This window comes from Psammomys obesus, unplaced genomic scaffold (assembly GCF_907164565.1).
Source record: "Psammomys obesus unplaced genomic scaffold, mPsaObe1.curated_primary_1811, whole genome shotgun sequence".
Classification (NCBI taxonomy): domain Eukaryota; kingdom Metazoa; phylum Chordata; class Mammalia; order Rodentia; family Muridae; genus Psammomys; species Psammomys obesus.
In genome coordinates, this window is record NW_026585895.1 from 15,403,538 (window position 1) to 15,419,864 (window position 16,327).

General features: G+C 46.2%; 1 protein-coding gene across 2 annotated transcripts in view; it reads right to left on the reverse strand.

Annotated features, from left to right (window-relative positions):
• Cers6 (ceramide synthase 6) overlaps positions 1–13,352 on the reverse strand; it is a 240,961-nt gene extending 227,609 nt beyond the window's left edge. For both annotated transcript variants that reach the window (XM_055600305.1, XM_055600304.1), the window contains exon 1: positions 12,987–13,352. In XM_055600305.1, coding sequence (XP_055456280.1) covers positions 12,987–13,156 — 170 coding nt within the window. In that variant the 5' untranslated portion in view covers positions 13,157–13,352. The remainder of the gene's footprint in view (positions 1–12,986) is intronic.
• Between the last annotated feature and the right edge of the window lie 2,975 nt (positions 13,353–16,327).

The following is a 16,327-nucleotide window of genomic DNA, read 5'->3' on the forward strand; positions in this document are numbered from 1 at the left end:
ACAGCATATTTTAAGTAGGAGGCAAATTAAGATTTAAAATAGCAAGAAAGTGGGATCCAGAGGCCAAAAGGAGGGAGCGATTCCCAGCTGTTGGACACCAGCTGCCCTCTAGCCAGTCTTACACAGCTTGACACTGTGCTGGACGGAGGAGGACTGCTGAGGTGGGGTACAGGCACTGACCATGGGGCGCTCAGACCCTGCTTACAGAACTACAAAGCTGTCTCTGAGAGGGCGACCTCAGAATGGCTGGGCTCTCCTAACACTTCCCCCTTCAAACTCTAAGCCACTGTGAATCGACGTGTTTGTTTGTTTCTGGTTTTTTCAAACAAACACAGGTACCTACCACTAGCAAAGGCAAGAGTTGCACGCTGTACAGCGCCCCAGAATCAGACTCAGGGAACACAGGGGCAACAGAGTGCTTTCAGGCCTGCCCCTGCCTCAGAGACAACAGCTGGTGGACAGCCACCACCTGTGTGTCTATTTTTGTGCACTCTCTCGTTCCCTTTACAGGCCACAAGCAGCCCAACAAACCGCCTAACAAGCAAGACGGAACACAGCGCAGTGACAGCAAGAGAAAGTAGCCAGGTACATGGTTTCAGTGACACAGGGTCACTGAAGGAAGGAGCCAATATGTAGAGAACTGGACCCGGGCACCTAAAGTATGAGAGCTGTCCTTCAGAGCCACAGCCCACACTCTACGGTAAGTCTTTTGCTCCCCTTCATTAATAAAAAAAAGAAATTAAGTCATAAATCATGGCATGTGGACAATGGGGCAGGGAGGCCATGGGACTCACTCAGTTACCACCGAGTCTTGTTTCTGTAGCCGCAGGAACCGAGTGGGATGAAGCAGGGCCACTGTTCTCACTGTCAATGCCCCTGGCTGTGACATGCATGTCCTTGCTCATGAGCCTTAATGAGTACCCTTATGTCCGCACTGAGGGCCAGGCCACAGTCTGCAGATCACAGGCTCTGCCAGGACCTGAGTGCCACAGTCCCTGTGTGGCTCGAGGGCTTACTGTCTTGAGATGCCGTGTAAAGAGAGCTCGAGCTTTGCACCTCTGCAAAGCTCTGTTATGTCTCAGTGTTCAGGTTACGGGTGCCCCAACAACGTGCACCAATGGTGGTCCAGGGCTCTGAGCTCCTGAAGGGTGTTTCACCACCTTCACGTTTCTGTGTTTAGAATTGGCTTTCCCAGGTGCACAGCAACTTTGGGATGGCTTTATTGTTCTCTTTTCTAATCATCTACAAATAATAGATTCCTCTGTACTTCAGGCAAGCTGTTGCCACCCCACCCTCACCCCAGCACCCTGCTACTGTTTGACCCACCATAGACTTATCTAGTTTTAAATGAGTAAGTTTCAATTTCCTTCAAAGCAGAAAGTTCATGATTCTTCTGAACTGTGGCTAAAGCAATTTTTGGATTTGCAGTTGTGAAAATTGCGGTTTCATCTCTGCCTCACTTCCTCATTTGAAAGAAAAACCACCACAAATACTGTACTTAATCACCCTTAGCCACTCCATCAGTCCCCTTGTCTCAGAAGTGGCAGATTTAAAGAATTATTTACATGGCTAGACAGTTACAAATCATATTTAAATTATGGCTAGTTGGAAAAATGCTCATGGTTGAGAGCAAATCCTTCCTGAATCTCTGGTATCATGTGAGGACGGACAGATAGACAGATAGACACACACACACACACACACACACACACACACACACTACAAGAGCAAATCTTTTTCTCTAATTCGAAAGGCATAAACACATTCTTTGCAGCCCACATTGAATGCTTGATTTTTTTTATAAATATGATCTCCATGGTACCAGACTGAATCTTCTCTTTTTATTTTTAATATTTTTAGTTGTGTGTATTTGCATGTGTGCGTGAGTTTGCACACATGAATGGAGTGCCTGCAGAGGCCAGAGCAGGGCACCAGATACCAGGAAGAGAAGAGTTCCTGGCAGCTGTGAGCCACCCAGCTTGGGTACTGGGCACAGAGCTCGCATCCTCTGCAAGAGCAGCACGCACTCTCAACTGCTGAGCCAAAATTTCTCCAGCCCTATTTCTTTTCTTCTCCAGCATCAAAAGGAAGTAATCCCCAGAACCTCAAATTCTGAGAGGAAATCAGTTAGTGCCGGTCTCACAGCTTTCCTGTTTCTGGGAGGCATTAGTAAGAGGCCTTAATCTGAGCTAACTGATTACGAATGCCCAAGCCCATCAAACCGTATGACATGAGTATGAAGTTGTCAAGACCCCATTCTTCACGAAGCGGCCAGGGCTGTCTTCTGACAGCTACCTCTGGAACAATCATCAGAATCTCCCCAGAAGACAAGCCGAAGAAAGAAGAGGTAAGAGGAGAGGGAACGTGCAATTCTAATCAGTACAGACAACCCGGCATAGATAAGACTGGGTCCGTACTGGAAGGGGGTGTTCATCACCACCCTTCAGTCAGATCAGCTGAGCAGTCTGGAGATAGAGTTCCACCACACCCCTAAGAGACGCTTGTGCATGGCCAGAAAAATCCTGCAAAGAGAGAGCAGCCACTCTTCCAGGGAGACAGGCAACCTCCTCCCAACCTTATACTAACTCACTAAGTTTTAAGTGGAAACTGTGTTTGGAGGGGTTCATTTGCTTCCTGGCCTATAGCTAGTAAGTGGCAGAGCCAAAATAAGATTCTGATCCTTAGTCAGTATGAATGCCGATTTTTATGTCTGCTATTATCAGTGGTTGCAAAATCAAACCCATTGTCCTTGGGACTGTGGGCAATAAAATAGAATCTTCAGGGTAAGATCAGGGGTGGGAATCGGGCTGACACTCCCTGCTCTGGACCGCCTTCCACAGGCAGGAGTGGAGTTTCCTTAAAAAACTCAAGAGAAAGACTTCTCCCGGCTCAGGCCAAAGGTGCAGAATCAAGGGATCCAGGTTTGATGTCGCTTCTTCAAAACGGATCACTTTTGTGTGACCAAACAAGCGGTCCTTGGTTTACAATGTCCATGACAAACAGTTGGGAGGGGGAGTGCCCACCTTCTCCTCCCTCACCAGGGCCACTGCTGAAGATCATGCTTCAGGTCCTAACACTCTAAATATTTACTCAACCAAACAAGCAAATCCTTCAGCCCCAGGGTCAAATACATAAGGCTGCATAGCACCGTAGCGCCCTCTCTCCACGGCCTCCACTACGCCAGCATGCTGAATCCCATTACAGAACATTATTACCCAGTAAGTTCTAGACACTATCCTGTAGGATCAGTGAGAGTGGACTCAATGTGTGTTTTTAATTGGGTCCCCTTTTGATATATTTTTTTCATCGAGTCCTCCAGTACTTCAAAGCAGCACAGACCCCACCCCCCCTCTACAATTTTTTTCAGTTGGGGACAATGAATTCCAGAGAATTCAGTCCACTGCTACACAGCCGGTAAAGGAGTGTCCAGGCCTAATCCAAGTTCTATAATCTTCCTGCTATCCAGCCAGGCTCCTCTTAAGTCCAGTTATGGCTACACATGCCTAATTAAGTGCAGAAAATGTGCAAGACCAATGATTCCAAAGCGCCATGCCCACCAAGCCTACTGCTGCTCTTGGAGGTTAGGCCAGTGACACACAAAAGCGTTGTTCTCAGAATCCCTACAAAGCCAAAGTGACTGGTTGCTTCTTTCTCCATGTTCCTACACTCAAGCTCTTGTGCCCAAACTGCTGCTCTGCTTAAATGGCCAAGTCACTTTACCCTGCTTGGAAATGGCGATCTAGGGCCACTCAGACTAGTTGGCAACTCTCTCTGGTACTGGCCAAACAGTCCTGGACAAGATTTAGATGGTTTTCTATGTCCCCTCCCTACTTAAAATGATCCCTCTCCCTCTCTTGAGACTTCCTTGTGCCCCTTGAGCCTCTAAATTGTCTTCACTAATGAGGAGAAAGGAGAGGGAGGGAGAGAGAAAGGGAGGGAGGAAACCACATAGAAAATAAAGAAGCCATGCTTTCATCCAGCTTTAGGAAAGCAGGAATAGCTTGTAACCTGAACATCTCCCAGATAAGATGTGACATTTATGCAGACAATGGCAAATCCCAGCAAATGTTAGTCCTAGGTCACTGTGCAGAAGAGATTACCTAGAAAAGGAATGTCTCCCCACTCGTAATTAAAAACCACTCAGTTATTTCCACCACACTCCACAATCCAACTCTGAGATAATAAATGCAAAGGCCAGAACAGGGCACATTAGCACTGTGAAAGAGGTTCATTCTGAAAGACAAGGTGTGTGTGGGAGGGGGGGAGGGATGGATTCTGAGAAATGCCCCAAACAGTCTCATAGATGACTTGAAGAAAGTAGAGTCTTGCACAATGACTAAACACTGTAATAAAATTTCAAAACAACTCCTCTGTGTATGTCCGTTGACACATCTAAGCCAATACACTATGCAGCTTTCAAAAAATATATATATTCAAGTATTCAAATATTCTAGTCACTGGCTTGCAAATTGCACGTGGTGTCAGATGGAAAGAGACAAGAGAAGCAAATCTGATCTCATCCCCTCCGAAATCTGTCTCAGAAGCATGAGTAGCCCAGGCCACAATGCTCAGGAGAATGCTACTCCAGCATCTTGGTCTGTTCTCAATGGATCTTGTACTGACCAGGGTACAGATACTGTAATCCTGGGATCCTGGGGAATGATACACTGAGTTGTTCTAGAACCCTGAGGTCCCTCTCTGGGAACCCGTACACTGTACTTTTCCAGAGCCTTGCGCTCCCTCCACCTTGCTGATTAACAAATTGGTTGGCCAAGCCTGGCAGTGGATGCCTTTAATCCCAGACACATAAGGATCTCCATAAGTTCAAGGCCAGCCTGTTCTTATGCTGAGTTCCAGGACAGCCAGGGCTACATAGTGAGAACTTGCCTCAAAATAAATAAATAAACAAACTGACATGAGACAAGCTTTTTCATGCAAGTGTCTTCCACAAAAGCCCAGTAAGCTCAAGAGCTCTCTGGATCTCAATGCCTTGTCCTGCCCCTCACTTTCCAAAGCACTCATGTCAGATAATTCCAGAGAGAAGAGGCCCAATCACCCATCTAAAGATAATTATGCATTTTAATGCTTGAGGTATTGTCACCAAGAAGAGCGGCGTGTCTGTTTCACCTAGAAAGATGTCAGGCTTAGCGTGCCGAAGATTATTTTTTTCTTTTGTTGTAGTAAAATGCGCTTAACACAAAAGGTCCAATCTTAATCATTTTTTTAAAGTATATAATCCCTTTATACTACTGTGGTCTAAATGTTTATGGCTCCCTTCCCCAAATTCATATGTTAAACCAAATTAACAACATGATGGCCACAGGTGGAACTGAAAACATCCTACTAAATATGAGGAGGTATCTTTTGGTTTGGGTGTGTATTTTTCTACGGTTAGTTTACTACCTTTTTTTGAAGATTTTTTTACTATTTTTAATTATGTTCACAGATGTGAGTGCAGGTGCCTGTGGAGGCCAGAGGCAATGAAACCCCTGGAGCAGAAGTTACAGACTGTTCTAAGCCCTACCCCCACCCCTATGAGTACTGGGAACTAAACTCAGCTCCTCCACCATAGCAGTAACAGCTGAGCCATTTCTCCAGCCCTTAAGTATTTTTTTTTATCAAAAGTTCAGAATTAAATATAAATGAATTCAGATCCTATATTTCCAAGGGCTTCTTCATGAAAAGGTTATTCACTCTTCCTGGCACTGGTTATTCACTCTGCCCTGACTCTCCATCTCACTCTCCACCACAGTCTAGCTGTACTACTTCCTCCTGAGGGAGTGCCCCTACTGTGTAGGCTCAGAAACCTTCCTGGTGGAGAAAACACTTGTAGGGAGAGGTTGGAGGCAGAAAGAAATACAAGGGCGTAAACATGATCAGATAAACAGACCAAGACAAGACCATTCAGAGCATCAAGAAGAGGAGGAACAGGAAGAGCAATAGTGAGCAAGAACAGGAGCAGAAGGAGAAAGTGCAGCAGCAGGAGAAGGATCACCACTTCTCTGCCAAAAATAGACATAAAACCTCATCTCCTCATCCCAATAAGAAAATATTACTTCAGAGAAAGCAAAATGCAAGCAACTGACCAATGTTTAAACTTAGTTAATTCTGACGAGACAGGCACAATTCATATTTCAACAGCAACAACAAATCTTCAAGTCTCTTATGAAATCAGCACTCTGCCAAAAACTTTCAAAGATTACTGTTTTTCTAAACAACTGTCTGGCAACTTGCATCCAGTGAGAGTACTAGAGTAGCTATTCTTTGGAACTTAGAAATGCTACTTCCAGAAAACATGCCTTTAAGAAATCAATCAGGGTACTGAAGAAATGCCTTACTGGCTAAGACCACTGGGTGTTTTTCCAGAGGCCCTGGGTTCAGTTCCCAGCACCCATGTGGTGGCTCACAACCATCCATAACTGTGGTCCTATGGGATCCCACACCCTCTTCTGGTGTGCAGGCATACATACACACAAAACACCCATGCATATAAAATAAAGAAATAAATGTTAAAAAAAGCAATAGAAACTGAGAAATTAATCTACAAGAACTAGAAAACAGCCTCTAAACCCAACAAAAGTGATCCATCCCCAGTGCAGAGTGATGTAATGAGTAAAGTTGTATGCAGGTGTAATTACAAAGGAAGGGTTCAGATTTATACCGTGAAATGTCAAAACTCTGCACATAAAAACCACATGTGTGCACGTGTATGACTTCATGCTATTTGTTTTTGATGAGACCACTGAATTTATTAAGTCAGAAAACCCCCAGCTGGATGAAGTTTACCGAAAGAATTAGTTTCCCTAATTCTTAATCCTTACTTTCAACTGTGAAATTGGGTTAAAAATTAGCATCCAGTTCACATGGGCTTGGCAGGTGATTACATGAGGTAAATCCAAACAGTAATAAACTCATTAGAGAATAAATAGTACTTGGTACTATTATTTCGAAAATGTAAAAAGGTACTCATTAGCAATGCCATCATTACTGCAGTCAGATATCAAATGGCCTAAATGGTGACCACAAGCAGCAGCCTCACACCTGCACCCTACGGCCCCAATCACCTTCGGCATTACAAGGGAGACACACCCCTAACCCTGGGAATCACCCCTCCCCCACCCCGTCCAACCATGCTAGATAACAAGTGGCTGAAGAAGTTAATAAATATTTCATATCAGGAGAGGGTGAACTAAGATGAAGTTAATGAAATCACTCTTTGGTTTTGGGTTTTGAGACAGGCTCTCATTACGCCACCCAGGCTGGCCTCAAGCCTGATCCCCTATCTTGAATGTGGGTATTGTGGGTGACTCTGTAGCATGGAGTCATTTTAAAGAAATAAAAGGTATAGAATAAAGTCTTAAGGATAACAATTATGGAGGTATCGCCAGTATAGAACTACGACGTGCTATAAGAGGGCAACATGCTCAACTTTAAAAAACAGAGAGAAAAAGGTAAAAAGGTGATGTGACAATCCAACCAAACCAAATTTGTAACCCTAATATCTTGACTCAAAAATATTTAAGAAGTGATTAAAAGAAGATGGAAGGGGAAATTTTTGAGAGGTTTTACTTTGCAAGAAATTGATAAGCAGTTGCTTTGAAAAACCTAGTTTTGTCTGCTGATGGGGAGGGAAATGTAAACTTACTGGCTGAGAGCTTTCCACATGCAGTGAACTCTCTGGCTCCAGCACTTGTTAAAAGGCTTAGCCAGGTACCTTAAGGAAGACACGGCAATGAGTGGCAAAGCCAGGTAAGAAATTCATCTGGAACACTATTCCCCTATGGCTGCCCTTCTCCAGCTCAAACAAGCAACTACTTCTGAAATACCCTACAAGCTAGCAACTCCAGAGAAAACCAACCAGCCCTCCCTCCCGGTAGAGCCCCCAGTGGAGTCCGGGCACTAGTTTCATATAATATCATTAAATCATTTGTGGTAGCATTAGATTTTCTCACAGACTTCCCCGACAGAAGTGTACATTAATTCCCCAACAGAAGTGTACATTAAGAACTAAATCATACCCTTTACCCCCAACTCAGCTTGTTACAAATGGCTACATTATTACACAGTATATTGCAAATCTTTCATTTTGCGGAATGAAAATGTTACACTAAACTTCCTCAAATACCACCGTCTAGTTTATTTGTTCACCCATGAAATAGCCATACATTTTTTTTTTCCCCAGCCCGGGTGGGTGAACAAATAAAACTGGACGGTGCTATTTGAAGAAGTTTAGCCATCAAGAAAGAGGATGCACTCGGTCCTGATGTGACTTGATGTGCTGAGGTGGGTTTGTAGGGGCTCCCCTTTTCTGAGAGGTAGGGGAAGCCGGAGGAAGGGTGGGACGGGGAAGGGAAAAGGGAGGGGGTTGGAAGGAGGGGGTTACGATTGGGATGTAAAGTGAATAAATAAATTAATTTAAAAGCAAGCAAGAAAGAAAAGGAAAGCAAGAAAAAAGAAGGAAAAGGCAGCTAGCTAGAGATCGCCTTTGGCAAAACACAAAACGACTGTACCCCAATGGTTTGGGGAGAGACAGCCATTCTGGGGCTGAGTACTGCTCTCTGGGCTGGGGTCAACTCCTGAAGAATGACACTCCTCATGTGGTGTGGCACTGAGAGCCATCCTGTCAGGAGTGAGCTACTTCTCTCTCACTCAGTCAGATGTCCGCTCAACTCTGGATTCCAACAAAAACAGGTCTAAAAGAAATCAAACAGTTGTTTTCTCTGTAGAAGCTTCCTTTTTGGTTAGTCAGGAATACTGTAACATTTTTGAGCACAAGTGATAACACCCCAAAAACTTTTTCTAAAAACACACCTGAAAAATACTTTTTTAATGATTGACTGGAATATTTTTATGAAAAAAAATAAAACCTCTTTAATTTGAGAAGGCATATTTCTACTTGCCAAAACATGATGGTTGCCTCACTCAGAGTCTTAGGAGATAATAGTTAAAAATCTTCAAATACAGGGGATCCACAAGAATCAGAGATTTGGAAGGAAAGGTAAGACAAGGACCCTACCACACAGCTACCCACCTTTTCATATCTAAAAAAACTTGAAAGCAGGAAAGAGCTAGCAGTGCCAGCATAGCCACTGAATCATGACTGGTAACAGCCAAATTCATCCAGCTTAAGTATCTGTCAACAGACGGGTGGAGAGATGAGTGATACACACAAAATGCAGCACATTTTGACCTTAAGAAAAGATGTCTTTCATTTGCAACATAGATGAAGCGAAATATGCCAGATCTTTGGAGAACAAATACCATATGTTCATAAATATGTATGTGCATATATATGTGTGTATGTATATATGTGTGTTTACATGCAGGCACGCACATACACACACATGCACACACACACACACACACACAATCTTCCAACCTTACACAATGACTATCATATTAGCAAAAAGTAGAATGGAGGTTACCAGCAGCTACAGAACAGAAGAGAGTAGAAACAGTAGTCAAGGTGGGCCAAGTTTTAGTTAGGAGGAATGTCCTTTTAGGATCTATTATATAGGAAGGCAATTGTGTCAAATAATATCGTGTACACTGCCTAAAAATTCCCAAGAGAAAGTAGGAACATGGGGGAAAAATAACAAATTTCTCAGGTGATAGATATGTTTGTTTACATGACATAATTATCGTTGCATACTGCTGTACACCATACAAATACACCTTCTGTCAGTTCAGGTGGACATAAAAATACATAAAAGATCTTCTATACCACAAGTAGCAAGAAAGTATCTTATTAAAAAAGAAAGCATCCCTGGATTGCAATGGCCATTTGCATTTGAGGAATAAACAGATTTGAGGCAGGGTCTGAGCAGACTGTGATGTGCTGGTTGGAACTTGGCTGTTCCGATTCTGGTCAGTACTGTCTGCACCTCTCTTAAACCCACCAAGAAGAAAATACAGCAGAGTTGCCTTTCATAAGAATAATTCCAAGAAGATTTATTTCCAAACAGGGTTTCAACCTAACCTTAAAAGTAAAGTTGGAAGAAGCATTTGTTTCGATCCCCAGAGACAGTCTGAAGAGCATAAACAGCATTAAATCGAGAAATGAAACAGATAATTCTACATTATTAACTTTTTTGTCATCAAGTCACCAATGTAATATAATGGGAGACACTACAATTTTCATCTCCCCCACCCCCACAAGACAGGGTTTCTCTGTGTAGCCTTGGCTGTCCTGGAACTCGCTCTGTAGACCAGGCTGTCCTGGAACTCAGAGATTCGCCCGCTTCTGCCTTCTCAGTACTGGGATTAAAGACACAAAGAAATGCTATTTGTTTTTTTCCAATAGTTTCACTCTGCTAACCGGGTAGTATGTACACTGGCTCATTCTAAGTCTCCCCGGGGCTAAGGGTAGTACAAGGTTGCCATAACAGCTGGGATATCTGCGTGCTTCGCGGACTCACCAGTGACCTTACACTGCTCTATTTTTAATCGGCCATGCTGGGCTACCGTATTGTTCTCCATATGCTGCTGTAAAACGGCATGTGCTGGCCACTCATGCCTCCTCTGTCACACCCCAACAGTGGAAGGAGAATCAGAAGGATGGAGCCAGTCAATTGACAAGACCCAACTCGCTCAGTTCATTAGTGCTTTTCCGTGTGGGGAGAGATGTGTATAAAACTAAAGAGCATACTCCCAAGGTAGTAATTTTTGTTTCTGTAAAAGCACTATTGGCCTCATAATAGATAAAGACCTTGGATAGTCAAGGCTCTCCTACTATGTTCTCAAGTTTGAAATAAATACAGCTACCCTGACACTGACAAGAGGAGTGCCGCAGGCTCAATAGCAGAGTGTGTATGAAGAGCCTCCATCTCCAGACAGAATCACTCTCCAACTTTTGGAGAACTGAGTCTGAATGGTTAAAGTCACATCTGTCACAGCCACAGGAGGAAACGTAGTAACTGCTGTCCCCGGAGTCAGCAGCATTCCAGCACACAGAGGCAACACTGCGTTATTATTCCGAATGTTAATCATAAACCGCCACTTTCTAGGCAGTCCATTAAATCTCTTCTACTCATATCCATGGCCTTGACAATACACACAGAGAGAGAGAGAGAGAAGGGGAAAGAGAGACATATATCACAACTGACATTTGACAACTGCTTGCTGACCCTTTTGGATGAACTCTTAAATCAAGTCATGAGATTATGCTAGGAAAAAAGAAAGTATTCCCAGAAAAAGAAAGCTGAGCATTCAGTCTTCAGATGTTACAACAGTGGTGTGTGTACATAAGCATGTGTGTGTGTGTGTGTGTGTGTGTGTGTGTGTGTTTTAAGACAAAGAAAGCCGAGCACAACCAAGCTATCTTCATTTTTAATATTGCCCCAGCCTACTGAAGAGCTCAGAACCAGAATGGAAAGGAATGTTGGGAAGATGTGGCATTCACATATGGTTCATCAGCTGCCTCGCTCTACAACTAAAGATTTCCTTTAAAGTAGCTACCCAAAAGTGAATCCAGACAGATTTCATCCGGCAACTGTGTGTGTCCCAGCATTGTGCCTGCACGGGCAGCTATTATTCCTGAAAGCCGGCTTGTCTTTGCAGAGATGGCAAGGTTAGACTTGAGTTCCTATTTTCTGTAAGTAAACATTTGCAGCCTTCAAACACACCCGCTTTTTCACAGTGAGACTCAGCGCTGGAAAGGATCAATGACATATTCGTGCTGGATTCCAATCGTTTTAAAAGAGAAGGTCTGTCCCTTTGTGCAAGTCAATTTCAGCCTGGCAACAGCTGACTTAGCTCACACGCAACAATACTGCCCATTGAGTAACACACCTTCCTTGAAACAAAACATACTTTCTGGTTCCCGGGGAAGCTTTGTTGCTATTTCAGGCAGCAAAAGACACAAAAGATACATTCTGACACGGTCAATAATGGTTTTAGGCAAACCAAGGGTGAACAAGGTAACAGTAGCATCCCGAGAATGGCCAAGGTGAGTTCCAGGCAGAAAAGGGAGGTGTGGAAAGTGGGTATTTGTGATCTAAGAAATTCAGCCTTCACTGGTGAATGGGGGTGGGAGGAGGAAAGAGAAAGACGTTTTTTTTTTTTTTTTTTTTTTTTTTTCAGTTAAAAGAAAGAAGTGTGTGATGCCGGGATTGTTTCACCAGTGCGTGATGAATGCACAGCAGGCAAAATCTAGTTTCGTGACTTAGGACTGACTCAAAGAGAGTAACCCAAGTTTGTGTGCGGAGACGACGGCGAGATCTCACCAAATCAAGGACTCCTATCAAGAATTACGTGACCATTCTTTTAACGTTTCAAGTGTCTTCCCGTACCGGCAAGAAGCTTAGGATTAGTCACGGGGTCCTACCATCGATTCCAAACGACCATTTCCTACGATGGGCTCGGGTGCTGCGCTGCCCTCTTTTAAAGGAACCACTAAGGATCCGGAGTGCGCTGTCGTCACCCATTTCCCAGGGCCTAAAACTCGGTGTCACCGATGGAAAGCCGGGGAGCAAGCTGAAGCCAAAGGTCCGGGCGAATTCTTCTGCAGCGAGGCCCGTGCGGGAGTGGATAGGGCTGGAAGTGCGTGCGCTCCTCCTCCCTCCGGGCCGCGCGTCCCCATCGTTCCAGGATGGCAGGTGGGTGGCGGTGAGCCTCGGAGAAGGAGAAGCCCAGCCCGGGAGCGCTGAGGACCGCTCTGATGGAGACGGCCGAACCCCGGCGCAGCGGTTCTCCGCCGCTCACCTTTGTTCGCCGACCCTCTCCGGGAGGAGGAAGCCGGGGAAGGAGGCGCGCGGGCGGCGACCTAGCGCCCGCGGGCCCTTTGCGGAGCTCCGGAGGAAACCCGCGGGAGAGCGAGCGGGACCCTCTCTCGCTCCCCAGAGGCCAGCGCGGCCGAGGGATTGGGGACCCCACGGGGATCAGAAGGGTTGGGAGGTGTGAGCGCGGGGGCGTGCGCCACGGAGCGGGCGAGTGTGCTCGCGTGTGCGTGTGGTGTGCAGGGGAGCAGGCGATCCGGCCCTTCTTACCTCTCGAAGATGAGCCGCACCATGAAGATGCAGAAGGCCAAGGGGAAGGCGAGGTAGAGGTCCTCCGCCTGCGGGAAGGTGGCTTCCTCCGTGTTCTTCAGGTCTGCCCAGGTGACATTGTGCGGAAGCCAAAACCGCTCGTTCCAGAACCAGGCTAAGATCCCTGCCATCTTGCTTTGTCCACTCGCGGGTCGCGCCTCCCGCGCTCCTCCGAGCTCTCCGCAGCGCAGGGCGCCGACGATGCGCGCTGGCTTGGCCCGGAGCCTGTGCCGCCGCCGCCGCCGCTCCCGCCTGCCGCCGCCTCCTCCGCGGCCGCTGCGCTCTCCGGCTCCGGGCTCCGCTCCTCTTCTCCCTCTGGCCGCGCTGGGGAAAGGGGCCGCCCCGCCTGTCACGTGGCGGCCCGGCCGCGCTCCCCGATTGGCTGCCGCTCGCGTCAAGCGCCGAGGCGCACGAGGCGGGCTAGACCACGCCCTGAGGGCTGCGGGCCGCGCTCCGGCTCCGGGCCCGCGCCTGGGAGCCCGTCCCGCACCTCCGTCCCGGCCCCGAGTTGGCTCGCACACGGTCAGGACGCCGGCGCCCGCCCCGTCAGAGGCTCTGCGCTCCCGTCCTCTTCCCAGAGCTTGGGGAGGAGGAAGAGGGAGGCCGGCAGGGGCCGGGCTTCCAGCGGGAGCGCTGCGCTGAAAGAGAACCGCAGGAGAAAAGTAGGGGGCGCAGAGGCAAAGAAGGAAGGAGTGGGAGGGGAAGCATCATCTCCAGCGCAAAAACTGGGGCTGGATGGTTTGGCACTGCACTTCTGCTTCCAGCCCAGGCCTGACCCCTCCTTGACCTCCCCGCCACGTTTTACACTATTGCTTCTCGCTAAGCCGCCTCCCCCAAGGAACAAGGCCCCTTTATTTTTTTATTTATAAACTAATACGAGAAATTGGGCATTCGTGATTGATTAATCGCTTGATGACTGGGTGTGATGGTGGCCATGACAGCAGCTGGTGACAGCAGCCTTAGGAGAAACCGCTCCACTAACCTCTGGAAATGCTGCGGGAACCACATTTTGACTTGATAGGTGTGTGGTGTGTGTGTGTTGGGGGGGGGGTATTTATTTCTTCTCCTCCTCCCTTTAAACCAAACTCTCGAGGACTCCAGGTTCTCACCTCCTGTTCTTTGTTGGACTTTTATCCATACCTTCTCTACCCTTTGAAATTACTCAAGGTCAACCGTGATTGCAAAGGTCAGTTGTTGCCTTAGTTCATGACGATATGGCTCAATCAATAAAAATGGCTTTCTCGTGCTTCCAGAGGCAAAATCCAATGCCAAAGTACCGGGGAGTCTAGCGTTTGGCAAAGGTACCCAACCTGGACACTTCCTGACAGGTGGCCAGCTTCTCATAGAATCTCCTGTTGCAGAGACAGAATGGAACCTTGTATCATCTTAGTCCTCATAAGACAATTACATCCCAAAGCCTCATCCTCACGAGCGAATTACATCCCAAGGGCTTTGTCTCCAAATGCTGGTACACCAAATTTTGAGAGAACACAAGCAATTCGGTCTTCAGCAGTTCTCTTTGAATGGCTAAATTACTAATCTCTCCTTGAAACCTTTCCTTCCTGTGGTCATGGCTCAGGCCAAACGGAAGGACCCACTTTCCCCCTTCCCCGTCCAAGTCATTTTAAAATCATAATCTTACGTCCTTCGCCATCTGTTTGGCAGATCTAAACAGTCAGCATTTCACAGCTGAGTAAACCCCAAACCCCAATCCTGACCGCATTTCTCTACTGTCTTCCCTCCGCCATTGTGATCAAGTTGAAATTTTTGTCGCATGAATCCAGTACTTAAACCTGCTTCATCTCTGTTCTTTCCCAAGAAAAGCCAAAGCCATTACATCTTTTTTTTTTTAACTATTAATTTTTCTTTTATATGTACTGGTGTTTTGCCTGCCTGTATGTCTGTGGGAAGGTGTAAGATTACCTAGAACTGGAGTTACAGACAGTCATGAGCTGCCATGTGGATGCTGGGAATTGAATCCCGGTCCTCTGGAAGAGCAGCCAGTGTTCCCAACCATTCGGCCGTCCCTCCAGCCCCATTACAATGTCTTAAGACATTTGGTTCCTTATTAGCTCTCTAATCTCGTGTGTTCTCCTCCCTCTGTGTGGTTATCATGGTTTCCTGCTCTTGGAACTTACCACCCATGCCCGCACAGTCTTTGTGTGTTTTTCCTCTGTCCATGGAACGTCCTTCCCAGGATATGTTCTCTCTTTCCTTCATTTTGCTCTGGATCAAGCCTTCCCTTTGGCATCTAAGTTAATGTACAACCTTTACTTCCCAGTGTTGTCATCACCATCAACACAACAAATAACATAGTTGCCACCTTGTGTCTAAAATTGTAAGTTTCAAAGAGTTTAAAATAGGCATCTATCAGCCAGATGTGGAGGCGCACACCTTTAATCCTAGCACTTGGGAGACAGAGGCAGGCGGATCTCTGAGTTCAAGGCCAGCCTGGTGTATATATTGAGGAGTTCCAGGACAGCCAAGGCTACACAGAGAAGCCTTTCCCCACCCCCCCAAAAAAGCCACACATACATATCCTGTCTATTTTATTAAGTCGAGTTCAATTTTTAAAGAAAGGACCTAGAACATAGAGGACTCATTAAACTATTGACTTAATGAGTCAGCATTGCTCTCTCAATCACCCTCCCATAAAAGGAAACATCTTTAGGGGAAGATAACATTATGCTCAGTGTTCATATATCCATGTTACATTTATGTGGAGTACAGAGTGAGGACTAAGAAGGGATTGTCCGTTTCTGGGTAGAAGAAGGGAGATGTCACTGAAGTGAGTCTTCTTAGGAGAGGAGAGCTCACCATGCCCATCCCAGAACCCATGTGAGCAGCTTTGGAACTCGCCCCTTCGGTTTCTTATCTGTGTCTCACTCTCTCCTGTGTCCTATGACCTGCTTCTCTGAAACTACATTGCTCCAGAAGACAAACTAATACGAGAACAAAAAAGTAAATGCTTCTTTCTCACCCATCACTTTGAGAATAGGATGGGATTTGAAGAATACTGTAGAAGATAGATTTTGTCAGGCAGTTCTAGGGGGAGGATTTAATGCTTGTCAGAATCCTGGATGAGTTGTTTACTTTCTAAAGGCACGCACATGTCCTCCCGTGTGAGCTGCAGAAGGGCAGATTCTGCCCTAACCTCTAACCACTATCATGAGATTAGATATGGAAAAGAGCCTGTGTAAATTCTTCCCCTCAGTGCCCTCATACAGGAAAGCAAAGGCCTATTCTGCATGTCTAGTATATCTCCCGTAAACAGCGGCTCTGTCATACCACCCATCACCCAA